Source organism: Phycodurus eques, chromosome 2 (assembly GCF_024500275.1).
Source record: "Phycodurus eques isolate BA_2022a chromosome 2, UOR_Pequ_1.1, whole genome shotgun sequence".
Lineage (NCBI taxonomy): Eukaryota > Metazoa > Chordata > Actinopteri > Syngnathiformes > Syngnathidae > Phycodurus > Phycodurus eques.
The window spans coordinates 39137715-39152584 of NC_084526.1; the positions used below are offsets into that span (position 1 = coordinate 39137715).

The following is a 14870-nucleotide window of genomic DNA, read 5'->3' on the forward strand; positions in this document are numbered from 1 at the left end:
ATTTGAAATCATATTATAATATCCTATTTGCTCCCATAGCTGATATTGTGTTCTTCTTTGTATCGCAAACTAGTTGAGACTGAATCAACAGAGCCTCTGTTGGTCGCAGCCATGTAACGCACTGCATTTGACCTCAATACCTTCATGACGACATTAATCATCAATCAGCTCCAAATACAATCAATCGACCATTGTGCCCATCGGTGCTGCAGAACAATATACAGTCATACTTTGACTTACAAGTCCCCCAACTTACAAGTTTTCCCATGTTGGGAAATCAGGGGCCCCCTAAATGGTCAGGGCCCCCTTGACAGCGTCACGTTTTTACCCCCGGTTCGACGCTCCTGTGTGTTGTTCTTGAAAGATCATCTAGAGTCCTCTAAAATGGTTGGCAAAAGGGGGAAATTGTTTTGAAAACAGCTGGCTGTGAAGGACTAAAAAAAAAAAAAAAATTACATTCTATTTTATTTTGCTAATTACGGTGTTTTTATACAATACAATACAGTGTTATTCTTCTCATGAGGAAAAAAAAAACTTGAAAAGAAAAGATAGGTGCTTTTTGGGGAGCACTGGAATGGGTTAATGGCATTTCCATGTATGTTAATGAGGAAAGCTGATTTTAGATGGTCGTGTGATGGTCAAATTAGACTCGTAAACTATGTGAATCACAGAATAGATGAGCGGGTGCGCTTTTGCGAGCACATGGCTGCACTGTCCCAACACAGATCACTAAGAATTAATATACTTCCCATCTACAATGTACAAACTTCTGGTTGCATCAGTTTTTAGAGAAAGTCAGCATGAGGGTCATTTGTTTTTGTGTGCAGCATAGGACTGATTATGAATTGTCACTCCATGTTGGGGGGATGGGGGTGGGGGGCTGAATGCTGATGACACTTTCCTGGAGAACTTGTCATAGTTCAAGGCCACTAACGTGCATTAAAGGCTTGGTTTTGAGGAGCAGCACCTCTGCTGATCTTCATCTTTGGTCTAATGTGTTTGATTATTCCACATTTTCCTGTCCACTGACAAGATTAAAATCAAATAAAATGTCAGGTAAGCAAACATGTCTTTGGGGATTAGTGTCGGTCACCGTTGCGGATTGGCTTGCTAATATAAAACTACTTGGCAGACAAGTGCTAATCTTTATCTACTCTAGAGGAAAAACAAAAACGATACCTGGAGCTAGATTCAACTACATTGTGTACTCAGTAGTACAAAGGTTCTCACAAAAACAGAACATTTCAGGAAGTAGAACGATATGTCGTTCGTTAATGATTCTTCACTTACATCCCTGATTATTAAAACACTTGCGACGCATTACTAGAATCTCTTTTGATGGGTTGGCATCCTCCACCTGAGAAACACGACAGTCCAAATGCGTCCACAATAAGGCCAATCATCAGGCGGTTCAGTACCCGCGTGCCGCTACGTGCACTTGCATGGCAAGCCGCTTGAGCATTTATTCATTATGTGTTCATATCCAGCGGACAGACTCCAGAGTAGACAGACTCTAGTAAACGGATTAAGATGGATATCACGGATATGGAATAAATGTTCAAACGGCTCGCCATACACTTGCTGTGTGCCCACTGACACAAGCAGGAGGTAGTAGTGGAAGTCAAACAATAAAAAAACACAAAATAAAAGAATCACAAAAGGTTCGGCCGTTCGGGTCCTGTGCGGGAGGTCTCAGCTACCGGCACAGAGAGATACATTCATCGCAAATCTATTAAATCAAATACATACACATCTTAGTACTGAGAAGATACCCTGTCAGTTCACCATGTAACACTACATGACTTTTCAAACGTACTAAACTTTGTTCCCTGAGTTTAGGAAAGCCGACAAAGACAAATCAATGGCAGGTAGTATAAAAATAGGAACAGCAAGGGCAGCGACACATCGTCAACACACAAAAAAAAAATTATATATATATATATATATATATATATATATATATATATATATACACATATATATACACACACACACACACACACACACACACATTAACTGCTTCCACGCCATTACTCAATGATGGATTTGAAAACACGTATTAATACTGGCTCACGACCTCGGCAACACCAGAGGAGAAAAAAAAATGTGTTTTGCATCCAGCGTGAGAAAGGAATGGAAGCTGCACTGCCCTTACATTCCAGTAAGTAAGGAAAAAAAAGAGACAAAATTGGATGACGATCCCTCCCAAAAAAAATAAAAATAATCAGGAAGTATCACAGGTTATGTAAATGTCGCATAACACAGTAGTTATTAAATATACAGCGGAGGGTTCGCTCACGAGCGGACCGAGGTAGACAATCAGCGAAAAGGACGTCCCTTTCACTCCAGTGATAAACTCTCTTAAATAAAGTTTTGACAATCTTTTTTTTTTTTCCAAACATTCATGGTAGGTGAGATTTCTTTTTTTTTTTTTTTTTTTTTTTTTTAAAAGGACATACAAAACAAATAAAGAGAAAATTCCCAAAAAGCTGGAGTAAAATGGTAAAACTTGAGCAGGCTTGAATATAAATGTAAAGAAAAAAAAAAAAAAAAAAAAGTGTGTTTTCGTTTCTTTCCGTCTGTGGCTCCTCATTCACCCTGCATTCACTTGCAGACGTGCTGTACACTTGCAACTCACTACTAGTTCAAGAAAAAAAGTTTGCAGGAAGTGGTTCCAGTGGAGTTTTGTGGTCAAGTTTGTTGCAAGTAAACACACACACACACACACACACACACACACACACACGCACACACACACACACACATACGGAAAGCCATTTAAGCATATTCAATATCATTGATATCTTGCTTAAGGTCCATGTACTACTACACTTTTTGACCTCACTATTAGACAATCCAATGCTTGGCTATCAGTACTAATAGGACACAGATGTCAACTAGTGCAGAATTATGCCTCACTAGTAACATGTACTGTAGTTGTCCAACTAGTGTGCAGAAATAATCATGGGAAAAAAATGTGACAAAGAAGACACTATGGCGCCCTCGTCGGTCTACTAGTGCGCTGAATTGTCTTACTAGTGAGGACAAGTACATGGATATATGAATGTGAATAAATGCTCAATTGGCTTTGCATACACACACACACACACACACACAAACACACACACACACACACACACACACAGACTCACACAACTTGAGACAGCGAAAGCAAAGGCTGACCACTTTGGGCTTCCTGATGACAGCAGAGCTCCTCAACGGACTCCACCAACCTCAAATGAGTCTGACCGTGCCGGGCCACTCGACACGTTTCTTCCTCTTCGTTGCCGCCGCCGTCTTCCGCCGTCACAGACGGCTGGCGGCTGCTGGGACCGGACGACAGGTTGGTCATCTCCGTCTCGTCCTGCGAGAAGCGGCCGGAGTCGTTGGTGGCGTGGCTGCCCTCGCTGCCGGAGGAGCCCTCCGAATCTCCGGGACGCCCGAGCAGAGCCCGCGGGGAGGCGGGCCGCTCCGTGGGGACGGACCGCTCCTCTTCGTAGCTCAGCACGGTGGAACCTGGCCGGAAGGAGGCCGCCCCCCCTTTCATCTTCTACAATCCAGAGAGGACATCCACTCAGAAAATCTTCTAGCAGGGTCATTGTTAACGACAGGGTTACACACAAATGTTCAGTTTTACACGTGGGCCATGAATTAGACCAGAGATTCTCATTAGTGGTACGAGGGCTCCCTCTAGTGGTATGTGAAGTATTGCTCAATTAAAAGTTCAAACTGTGCTTAATGGCTTAAAACATTTTGTTAATCTAGTACAGTATATTTGTTAAGTTCAGCTCTGTTTGATTAACTTTTAAATATAATACTGTTGCATTTAACCTTTCAGATCTGATTATTTTCAACCATTTATGTAGGTCTTTTTTAAAATTTAACTTATTTGTAATATATTTTACTTGAATCATGATTTAGGTACATCTTAATTTCCTGTATTTATGATATTTCTATTTTTTCCTCATCAGTTTTTTTAGAGTGCCTCTCTTTTTTTCCTGTGGTAAACTTATTTTTGCGTTAGTAGGCCTGACTTGAGAATTTCAATTTGTTCTGTAGCAGCCTGGTTCGTTGATTGCATGTAGCCAGTTCGCCATCTTGTTGATGTTGCACGTTCCTAAAAAGAAAAGATTTAAGCAGTTGATCCTGTTTGCAGAAAACATGAGCAATTTGTTTTGCATTTTCTTCCCTTAATGTATCCAAATACCAATGGCACCGTGATTTTTGCCGTACCATTGCACCCCATGCGATTATACAGTGCCATGAAAAAGTATTTACCCCCTTCCGGATTTCCTTAAATCCAAATGGGATGCTGTGGTATGACGTTAAATGGGCTGTTAATGCTTGAAAACTCTCCAATATTAAATTAACTGAATTGAAACAACTCTGCCAAGAAGAGAGGGCCAAAATTCCACTTCAGTGATAAGAAGGACTGATCATCATTAGAGTTATCGCAAATGCTTGATTACAGTTATTTACTTACCTGCACATCTTTTACACTCTTTAACACTCTGAAGGAAAACCATTTGCTTTTCTTCTCAGCACTAGCCTCAACTGGACCAAGTGAATTGATGATGAGATCTGTTCCACCCTGCAGAAGCAGACAAAATAAGGATAAGCGTAAAAGATGGAAAAGATTTCGCCATTATGTACTGTACGTCAAGCAAAATCCGAGACATTTTGGTTCAGAGATGCATGGTTTTCATTGGCTCTCGATGATAATTAACATTGACCATCAGCTATATAATTCAAATATCTGGCTACTTAAATACATATTAGGTAGGTAATACACAAATAAACAGTATGATGAATTGAAGTGCAACCATTGCAAAAAAGTCATTCGCCTCAGAGGTGTTTCTGTCCTTCGCGTGTGTCTAAACAAGATAACCAATTTTTTAGAAGCAGCTCTCATCATACTACAACTACTATAATAAAGATATTATCAATAATAACATGACGACAGTTTCAAGTAAGAATAGTTATCTTAGTGAAGGCGCAATTTGTTATGCAGCTTTTGAATGGGATCTTATCCGATTGTCACAACGGACACATTATATACCCATTTTTGTTTTACAAGCTGTCATCGTGAGGGCAGCACTGCTGCTTCAATGGAACGGGGACGTTTTTATTTATTCATGTATTTGGAATAATCTCTTTTTTCACCTTGTGTTACCCAACAGTGGTAAAGAAAATGGATCGGTAGATGATTCAATGCCATGTTACGTTCCGTGTTAAGCACCTTGCTATCGATGAAATGATTCTGGCTCAGCATGGCTACACTCACGTCGGCGTTCTCAGCCGAGCCCTCCGAGCCAGGGCGTCCGGCGGTGGAGGCGGCTGGGCTCCTTCCTTCGCTGTGCAGTTTAACAGCTGATGGTTTCCTTCAGGGAAAGAAACAAGTAGCATGAAACTGACTGAAGCGTGGATGTCAAACAACAAGTATACACTACTGCACCTGTGTTTGCCTCTGCACACCAGGATGAAAGCACAGATGATGATGCACATGAGTGCGATGGAGACCCCCACAGTGATGCCCGTCATAGATGTTTGGTCCAGGTGGTAGAAGCCATCGGTAAATACTGTAAAAACCAAGATCACGAGGTCAGATTCACCCTCTGGGCTCTATGCTAGCCATTTGTGTTAAACCTCACTTCCTTTTTTTTCCCCCCAACAATTTCAGCTGCGTTAATGCAAATGTGATGACATTTTCCAAGGGTGGGGACTTTTGTCAGATTTGGTCATTTCCAACGTCAGGTCTTTAAAAATACCAGTAATATAGCGTTTACACCAAATGGTACTTTTTGGGCTCTATCACAGTAACTTTTGGCCAATTGAAAACTTTTCTAATCATACAATTTGGGTAAAATGGGTTCCATTCAAGACTCAACACTTAACTCGTTTTTATGTTTTCTCCCGGATTATATCATTTATACATTTCTGGACGAGGAAGCAATTTTATGTAATATTCTTAGTTTTCCAAAAGAGACATTTAATGGCTGACTGCACTCCAATGGAGCAAATGACTGACAATTGTGGTTTTAAGAAGTGAAGTGAAGATACCCTCTGCTGATCATGGAAAAGAATTACATTTTTATTTAAGAAGGTGAAGCTTTCTCGGGTGGATGTAGAAAAGCTGCATTATTAGCAATATAAGGAAAAAGGGTCGTACTACGAATATTCAAAGACCATTCCACCGAATCGATGCCATTTGCATCCCAAGAAACAAAATGTAGAAATGCAATTTGAAATGAAATATAAAAGTGTACTACACTTTGATCTAATTGCATATTTAATAAATACAATTTAAAATATTAATTTAGAAACCACCTTGAACACTGGAAAAATAGCATTTGCTGTCTGTCCCTGCTTCCTAAAATTTGACTTGACCATTAAACATAATAATTTTAATCCTTTATATAAAGAAATATATAAATATGTATTTGTGTCCCTCCTTACTACTATTTTATTTAATTAAAAAACAAATACAAAAAACGATTTAGTTTAAATTGACTTTAGTCATGCCTGCAGATTTTCAGCAATACGCATTTTGAGTAGTACAAAATGTGTATTCTCATATTTAGAGTTGACAAAAGACAGAAATTAAAAGTTTATTTTGTGAGAATTACAAAAAATGTAGACACAGTAGACATCACAGACCGTTGGAGTGTGTGGAGCCCCGCGAGAACCGCGGGTCGTGACCAGAGGTTGGATCTGCTCGCACTGTCAGTTCCACCATGTGAGAGAAGGGCCCGCCGCCCATGTTGTTGGACGCCGACACTTTCACAAGGTAAAACTGGCCGGGCTTCAAGTTCTCCAGCAGCGCCATGGTGATGCTTCCTGGCAGCCACACAGAACCACCGCATTGCTCTTATTTTTGTTTGGTTTTCTTCACAATGGTTACACACAAAGTTATTGAATGAAGGGGGGGGGGGGGGGGGCATTATTTTGACAACATTTGAAAGTAAAAGCCTTGTAAATTATCTCGAGTTGAAATTCTAAATTCACAAGTGTTTTGATTGGTAGCCTATGTTGCAGTTTTTCCCCTATACGGCGCCAGTGTGTGGCAGCGGGGTGCACTGACAGAAACGAAAAATAGGTCAACAAAAACCGAAGTAAAATACTTTCATGTGGTTTGCTAGATCTACAGTATGTATTTATTATGCAAGTGATGACATACACCAAGTCCTCTATCACTCAGTGGATCATTGATGGGCTGTCATTGAAAAACCCCCATCCCGCATCAAATTAAGACACACATTTTTCGTTACTTCCCCGTGGGGTTCAGAGCTGTGCACATTGTTATCCAGCACAGGCAGGTTCCCCAATCGAGAAGGGCAGTGGGCTGTTTAGATTTAGGTGAGAGGAGTTGGAAGGGTATTGTGAACAACTTCACTTTGGACCCCTTTGCCAGCAAGAATTTACATGGGTGTAATGTGTCTTTGTGTGCTTCCTGGGGCCAAAGACCCCTACAAATAACTCTGTAGAGTGTGGATCAATAACCCCATCCAAAACATTGGATTTTAGCAACTTTGCTTACTGCTTGAATTAACTGTGCTTCACAACACAACACATTTACTCTATGCTATTTCTTCCAACACCAGAATACAGTTATCGCATAATAATATATATTTTTTTTTTTATGTTTTGGTAGCAAACAGTCATAGAGTTCCATCACTTGGCTGAAAGGTCTGTGTGTAAATAAGGTGAAAAGTAAATTATAGCAACTGTAATCACATCAATAAGAAAAACCCAGTGAACGTAAGCTGTCAAGCAGCACAGGGAAGGAAGAGAAAATGTCAGTGAAGATGAAATGAGTTACTGATTTCCAAGGGACCATTTGTCTAGGACTGGAGCAGAGCTTTGTGAATGGATTTATGTGTCTGCCTACCCTGTAAAGCTGTTTTCTCTGTCTTCGCACACATACACAGCCTTACCTTCTCTTTGCAGCACCTGCCATTCCCCGGCGAGCCACTCATTTCGGGAAGCGTACAGGATCGTGTAGTGTGTAACAGAAAGGCTGGCTTCCTCCGGGGGCTTCCATGACACCAGGGCGGTGTCCTCCTCGATCAGAGTCACCTTGATGTTGGTGGGAGGCAGCGTGGGAGCTGGGATACACGGGTGACAAGTCAAGTCAGTCCTACAGTGAACGCAGGAGCTCAGTTTTCAAGTTTAACAAGGTTATCAGAGCTAGAGTAGAAGGTCACGATCGCGACACACATTTTCGACTCCCAAATGCAACACATACGCTGTTTAAACCATACATATGCAGATATATAATCTGTTTGAATGTGAGGCCCTAAACTTGTTTGACTTCCAACGTGTTGGCATTTCCCCCCCACATAATCAATGTGACAGGCTGAGATTCACCCCATAATCGTTATTTCCAATGCAAAAGCTGTGCTGATCTCCATTCCAAAGCAATGCGGTGCTGCTATCTACTGTCGTCTGTTCGTCATGACCGATACAGTATGTAGAAGCTTGAATTTCACAAACAAGCTGAGCGAGACCCTGTTGCACGCTTTCCTGTTGAAGAATGGATTTGATGAATATAACCATTTGTGGCAACAAACTGCTGGATTCCAGTTGACGAATATAAACATCCACGGCAGTGAATGAGTTAAATTTAATATTTCAACTACTATTTCTATACCATACAGTGAACCCCTGTTATGTATTTCAGATGCACACACAAAAGGCGAAAATCAATACAAAGGGACTATATAAAAAAAACGTTTTTGTTGTTTTAACCCCACACACACAAACACTTAAAGTTCACACTAAAAACATTGTAAACGTATTTAAAAACAACAAAATCCAAGCATAATATATATAGAAAACACCGTACGTATTGTAGCGTCTGTGTACATGTGTGTGCCTGTTGGGGTGGCATGCGACGTCGGCCAGTCTCCATGTGAGTGTCTGGGCGTGAGCTGTGGCCGACAGCAGCTTCTGTGTGAGTGTGCTAACTGTGTTTGTTTTTTACTGTTCACTAAACACCATCCATCCAGTTTCAATCGTATCGTCACTAAGGTCGATCCCAGCTGACTTTGGTTGAGAGGCAAGGTACGCCCTAGACTGCTCGTCAGCCCATTGTCTTCAATGAACTTAACATGCAAGTTTTTTGACTATGGGAGGAAACCAGAATATCCAGAAAAAAACCCACGCAAGCATGAAGAGAACTTGTAAACTCAACACGGGAAGAACAGAGTACCATGAAGAACCTCAAAACCGTGAAGCAGATATGCTAACCCCTAGACCAGCGTGCAGGTTGCATACAAAGGACTGATGTGTGTTCATTGCCAGTCTTATGATATGATTCTATATCAATGATTTGTAGATGAAAAGGCACTCACCCTCAGGGAAGGTGCTTTGGTAGACCACAGGGCTCCATGGGCTGGACAACTGATCGATATGGAGCCGGATAGCAAATTCATACTTGGTGTTAGGCTGCAGATTTTGTACTAAAAGGCTTTGCTCATTCCTGATTGAAAAAAAGAAAAAAAAATGTATCCCCCCCCCCCTCCAATGAATCTATGGACACAAGGCTCCTCACGTGTCGCATTCATGGAACCTGTATGGAGAATACGCTCTTACGTCTGCAGGTAGAGCACCAGGGAGGCGTTCTGCAGGCCAACAGGGTTGCAGCGGACAGTGTAGTTGATCGCGTGGCTGGAGGTGAAGGCTGGTCTGCCCCAGTGAAGGAAGATGGATGACGAACTGTTGGTCTTCGCATACACGTTATGAGGAGGTGGCGGAGGTGGCACCAGGCGATCCCGAACGGCTGGGGAATGAAAAGAGGGTAAACGACGTCAAGGCACATAATTAGTAATATCACGGTTTATTGTTGGTGCGCCTGCTATATCGTGGATTTTTGAGCAATCATTTTTATGGGTTTTTACACTACACATACAGGTTAGTTCAAATTTAGAATTGCGCGCATTCAGTGTGGTACCACATTGTGCCACAACATGCCATACAGCATGTGTTGTTACTTCAGGTGTGTTAGGAGTTTATACGTTTATAAGTACTGCAACATCGATGCTAATTTCCATCAGCCCGTCTATGGCATTTCAGATTACATTTTTTTGTTGTTGTCCTGTTGGCTGTTAGGTCAAGCAGAATGGAAAATCTGTATCCCTTTTATGCCAAAACAGTTTTACCGTGTCATAGTGGCGTTTTTAAGCTTCCGCTGTGGTATTATAGTTGAGGTTTATTGAGAATCAGTCGAAAAGAAAAAAGTTTCTAGAAGGGAGAAAGAAACAAAGACAAAAGACAAAGCACTATTTCTAAACAGAATGAGAGAAGTAAATCATTAAATTATCTTATTAAGTATGCAGGACCAGGGTCGTGAACCCGGCTGTACAACTGAAGTGTGGTGGCATTAATTATGTAAATTATAAAAGTGTACAGGACGAGAGTATAAGTGAGGGGATACACAAGCGATTTGCATATTCATGAGTTATTTGTTGCAGCAAGTGCGTGACCCCACACCCAGTGAAAGAGTCCTAGGGGTGTGTTTTTGTTGTTTAAAATACTTGCAGAAGGTTAAATTCTCTTTTTTATGCGTCGGCTTAACAGTAAACCTCAACTGGGAGTGAAAAATAAACAGTTTGAAGCAGGCACGCTTTGCCTCTTATTTGGAGCACTGTGCGAGATTTTGATTTTGAAAGAGTGAGTACATGTTAGGGCTGCAAAATTAGTCACATTTTTATCATGATCATAATTTTGGCTGCTACGATTAAGTTAACCCGATCGTCGGAGAGATTTACATTTAAAATGCTGGCTCTGCGGCTCCACTACTCAGCCACCGGGGGGCGAATCCATATTTAAGTGGTGTGTAATAATACAACAATCAAGAAGAGTTCATAAAAGGAAAGTCAGAAGTCCGAGCAAAAACGAAATTGTTGCATTTATATATTTTTTCCAGTGTTGTTGACACATTATGTGTTTTTCATTCGCATACTCACAGACACATCCGGGGGTGCTGATAGTCTGGTCTGCCTGGTAGCCATCTCCAATGAAGTTGTAAGCCAGAAGCTTCACATGGTATTTCTTCCTTGGGTCTACAATTAAAGAGAACGAAGAGGAACGCTTGTCAAAATCAGTCGGTGTGGAGTTTCAGTTGCGATCATCGATAAACAGCCACAAAGATTTCTGTATGTCGACACTGAGGATTAATAGTATCTATCCTAACTGTGTGGGTGTAGGGTCAATGTGGGCTTTGGATGTGATGGTGTGGCGAGTGTGACAGTGATCTCAATGGGGCAGATGCTCTCCCTAGAAGACTTTGACTAGATCCATCACCCTGACACCCATCTTTTGAGTGCAAAAAAAAAAAGAAAGAAAGAAGGTCCTTTCTCCAGCCCAGGTCAGGGTCTGCTGCTCTGTGGTCTGCGGCCACTTTTATTCACAGCCACAATCTAGGGGGTTAAGGGGTGGCGACTGGACCAACAAAATCCCCAGGGAAGGACATTTGTGGTGGTCAACAGCAGCTACAGGCCAAAGTGACCTTAAGGACCTGGGTCATGATACCAGATTTCACTCAATTCAATTGTTTATTTAGAACAAGGTTCATAAAAGATGAAAATACAGATCAAATCTAGTTATACAGTAGAAAATATCTGTTTAAGGAATATACAACAAGTTATGACAGTCTTATAAATGAGGATATAAAATAACATCACATTAAAAGCACATCCGCCAAACTATTCCAAAAAGACTCCAGTCGGCGTAAAAAATGAAAAAAAAAAAAAAAGCTTAAAGGCTTTATTGTGAAATTTCACCAAGGGATAAAAAAAATAATGACGTACAAACATCCCACTGGCGCTACAATAGCTGAGCAAGTAAAAATGTTTTCTAAAACAATAATAGTGTGCAACTATCTTTTTTTCACACCTTCACTTAAAATAAAATAGCATACTTTAAGTAATTTTGCAACATTTTCAGAAAACAAGAAAAAAAAATCAATAATCAAGAAGAGATTAGTTGCCTCTATTCAACCTTTGTGGATTAACATGACCTGCATGACTGAGAATTTACAGACATGAAGAAAAAAAAACATTTTTGGCAAGCACATAACTATTTTTAAATTAATATTGTGACAGTATGACTTGGGAAATTGTGTTATTAGGCTAATAATATATGGCTTTCTTCAAACAGGACCATAAAAAAACCTTATATTAGGTACAGCTGCATCCAGAGACAATAGCGTGTGCCTTGACCACTGGGGGGCAGTATAAGATACAGGTATACAGATATTCTACACAGGGAGCAGGTCTCAGCTCCTCAGTAAATCACCATCCATCCATCCACCCATTAATCCCTCCATTTTCTTTACCGCTTATCCTCACTAGGGAGGTGCCTATCCCAGCTATCTTCGGGCGGGAGCCGGGGTACACCCTGAACCGGTCGCCAGCCAATCGCAGGGCATCAGTAAGTCACAGGAATATTAATTGTTCTTCACTGATGCTCATTGTGAGTTGAGTTCAATGTCACCAAACAGTGCTCGTATCTCAAGTTTTTGCTCACAAGTGAAAGTAAAAAAATAAATAATCACAAAAAAAAAAAAATCACAAAAAAAAATCAGCTGAACCATGGCTTGTATTTCGAAAAGGTTTGTCAGGTCACTCTTATCTCAAGGCAAATGTGGGACCAAGTCATTGCTTTGCAAGTCACAGGGAAGTCTCAAGTCTTTGCCCTGAGTCCCAAGTCAAGTCCCAAGTCGATAAAGGCAAGTTCTGAGTCAAATCTCAAATCAAGGCATGCAAGTCCCGAGTCAAGTCGCAAGTCTTACAATTTAAGTTTCGAGTCCTTTCGAGTCATTTTACCAGACAAAATAAAAATGAGCTGAACACGCTCAAGACGGTAGAGATGATCGTGGACTTCAGGAGGCATCCTTCGCCACAGCTGCCCCTCACGTTGTCCAGCTGCCTTGTGTCAACCGTCGAGACCTTCAAGTTCCTGGGAATTACAATCTCTCAGGACCTGAAGTGGGCGAACAACATCAACTCCGTCCTCAAAAAGGCCCAGCAGAGGATGTACTTCCTGCGGCTTCTGAGAAAGCACGGCCTGCCACCGGAGCTGCTGAGACAGTTCTACACAGCGGTCATCGAATCGGTCCTGTGTTCTTCCATCACAGTCTGGTTTGGTGCTGCTACAAAAAAGGACAAACTCCGACTGCAACGGACAATCAAAACTGCTGAAAGGATTGTCGGTACCCCCCTACCCACCATTGAGGACTTGCACGCTGCCAGAACTAAGACAAGGGCGTGCAAAATCCTCTCGGACCGTCTGCACCCCGGTCACCGGCTCTTCCAGCTCCTTCCCTCAGGTAGGCGCTACCGATCAACGCAAACTAGAACTAGTAGACATTCCAACAGCTTCTTCCCTCTTGCGATCAACTTCTTAAACACCTAACCTATAATTCCATTACAACAAGCTGGCAATTTTTTGACTTGAGTTCGTTGTCACATTTCTGTGGGGCCAATTATTTATTACTTGTGCACTCACTGTAGTTGTCTCGCCATGCTGCACTATTTGCATATACTGGCCACTCATGCCAGAGTAGCATCTGCTCCATTTGCACACTGATTGAGGAGTATCTGTAACATTTGCACAACCGACATTGTCCCAGATGATCGCACTACTCGTCACTTTAAACCGCATACACTCCTTGAAGTCTCAGCGCCCTTTGCACAATGGTCATTGCACCGGACTATTGCAATATTAGTCGTTCGAACTGCTCTAAGTGCTAGAGGACTCTGCATCTTTTTGCACAATTGTTTTTTGTCAATGTCTTTATGTCCCCAAAGTGTTCTGTAAATTGACTGTTTGTTGTACTAGAGCGGCTCCAACTACCGGAGACAAATTCCATGTGTGTTTTGGACATACTTGGCAAATAAAGATGATTCTGATTCTGATTTAAATGTAATTGATACGTATATATTTACTGCATTTATATGTTTGATATATTTTAAAATCCAAATGTATTTATCAAAACAAATTTGATAAACAAGTGCATTGAACCTTTATAAGAAAACTAGGGGGCTGATCACAATTTTTGCACATACAAAGCCAATCGTCATGGGGGTCTTAGTTTATTGCCCCTTCAAAACTGATTGATAGCAGGTTTTCAGTTATTCTATGAAAATGCTATGCTATGACTTTTTTTCTCGCTTTATTTCTGAAGTGACATTCAACAGAGTTGTCACAAATAAGAATTTGCATCCAGTCGTGCTGCAATTAGTAATTGAGTATTCTACTGACAATTCTATTGGAATAATCAAGTATAAGGATAATATATATTTTTGCTTGGTTAAGAGCAATTATGGATACAAAAGAGAAAATGAGACATTTCACTTAATAATGAACAACTAGTTAGTTTCCTCTTTAAGATAATCAACAGTATTTTTCTTAAATTCATATTGTGTATATAGCAGGAAACGGCATTTTATTGTGTACAAGCATTTCTAACGAGACAATGTCAAACACAAATATGAACAGATTTCAGTTTAAAATTGGCATTTCTTGTGAGTATCAAAAACATATGGCATTAATTTAAAAAAGAGGAACACAATTTTGTCATCTTGTTATGAAGGTATTATTTTATCCAACTGTGGTATCTCACTCGGAACACCAGAGGGCGCTACGTGAAAATATTTCGTCAAAAAGAGGCGAAGAAAAGGACATGAAGAAGTATGTAGTTTCATGTTGAATAGATGCTAGCTGTGTGCTGATGTGGTAAATAGTGAATAAAAAAAGAATTACAGCACAAGACAGATTCTTGATAACACTACACTGACTAAACCAGACTGTAATATCCAGGAAGCCCAGATAGCGCACGGTAACTATTTGCTTCACAAAACTAGCTG

General features: G+C 40.9%; 1 protein-coding gene across 1 annotated transcript in view; it reads right to left on the reverse strand.

The window, feature by feature from the left end:
* Positions 1 to 3036: 3036 nt before the first annotated feature.
* The window catches only part of LOC133416448 (protogenin A-like), a 45007-nt gene continuing 33173 nt past the window's right edge, over positions 3037 to 14870 (reverse strand). Inside the window, exons 11-19 of the mRNA XM_061703349.1 lie at positions 10968 to 11063; positions 9595 to 9781; positions 9354 to 9481; positions 7935 to 8105; positions 6658 to 6837; positions 5456 to 5579; positions 5240 to 5381; positions 4484 to 4591; positions 3037 to 3550 (exon numbers count right to left, since the gene is read on the reverse strand). Of these exons, the coding sequence (XP_061559333.1) occupies positions 3149 to 3550; positions 4484 to 4591; positions 5240 to 5381; positions 5456 to 5579; positions 6658 to 6837; positions 7935 to 8105; positions 9354 to 9481; positions 9595 to 9781; positions 10968 to 11063 (1538 nt within the window). The 3' untranslated portion in view covers positions 3037 to 3148. The remainder of the gene's footprint in view (positions 3551 to 4483; positions 4592 to 5239; positions 5382 to 5455; positions 5580 to 6657; positions 6838 to 7934; positions 8106 to 9353; positions 9482 to 9594; positions 9782 to 10967; positions 11064 to 14870) is intronic.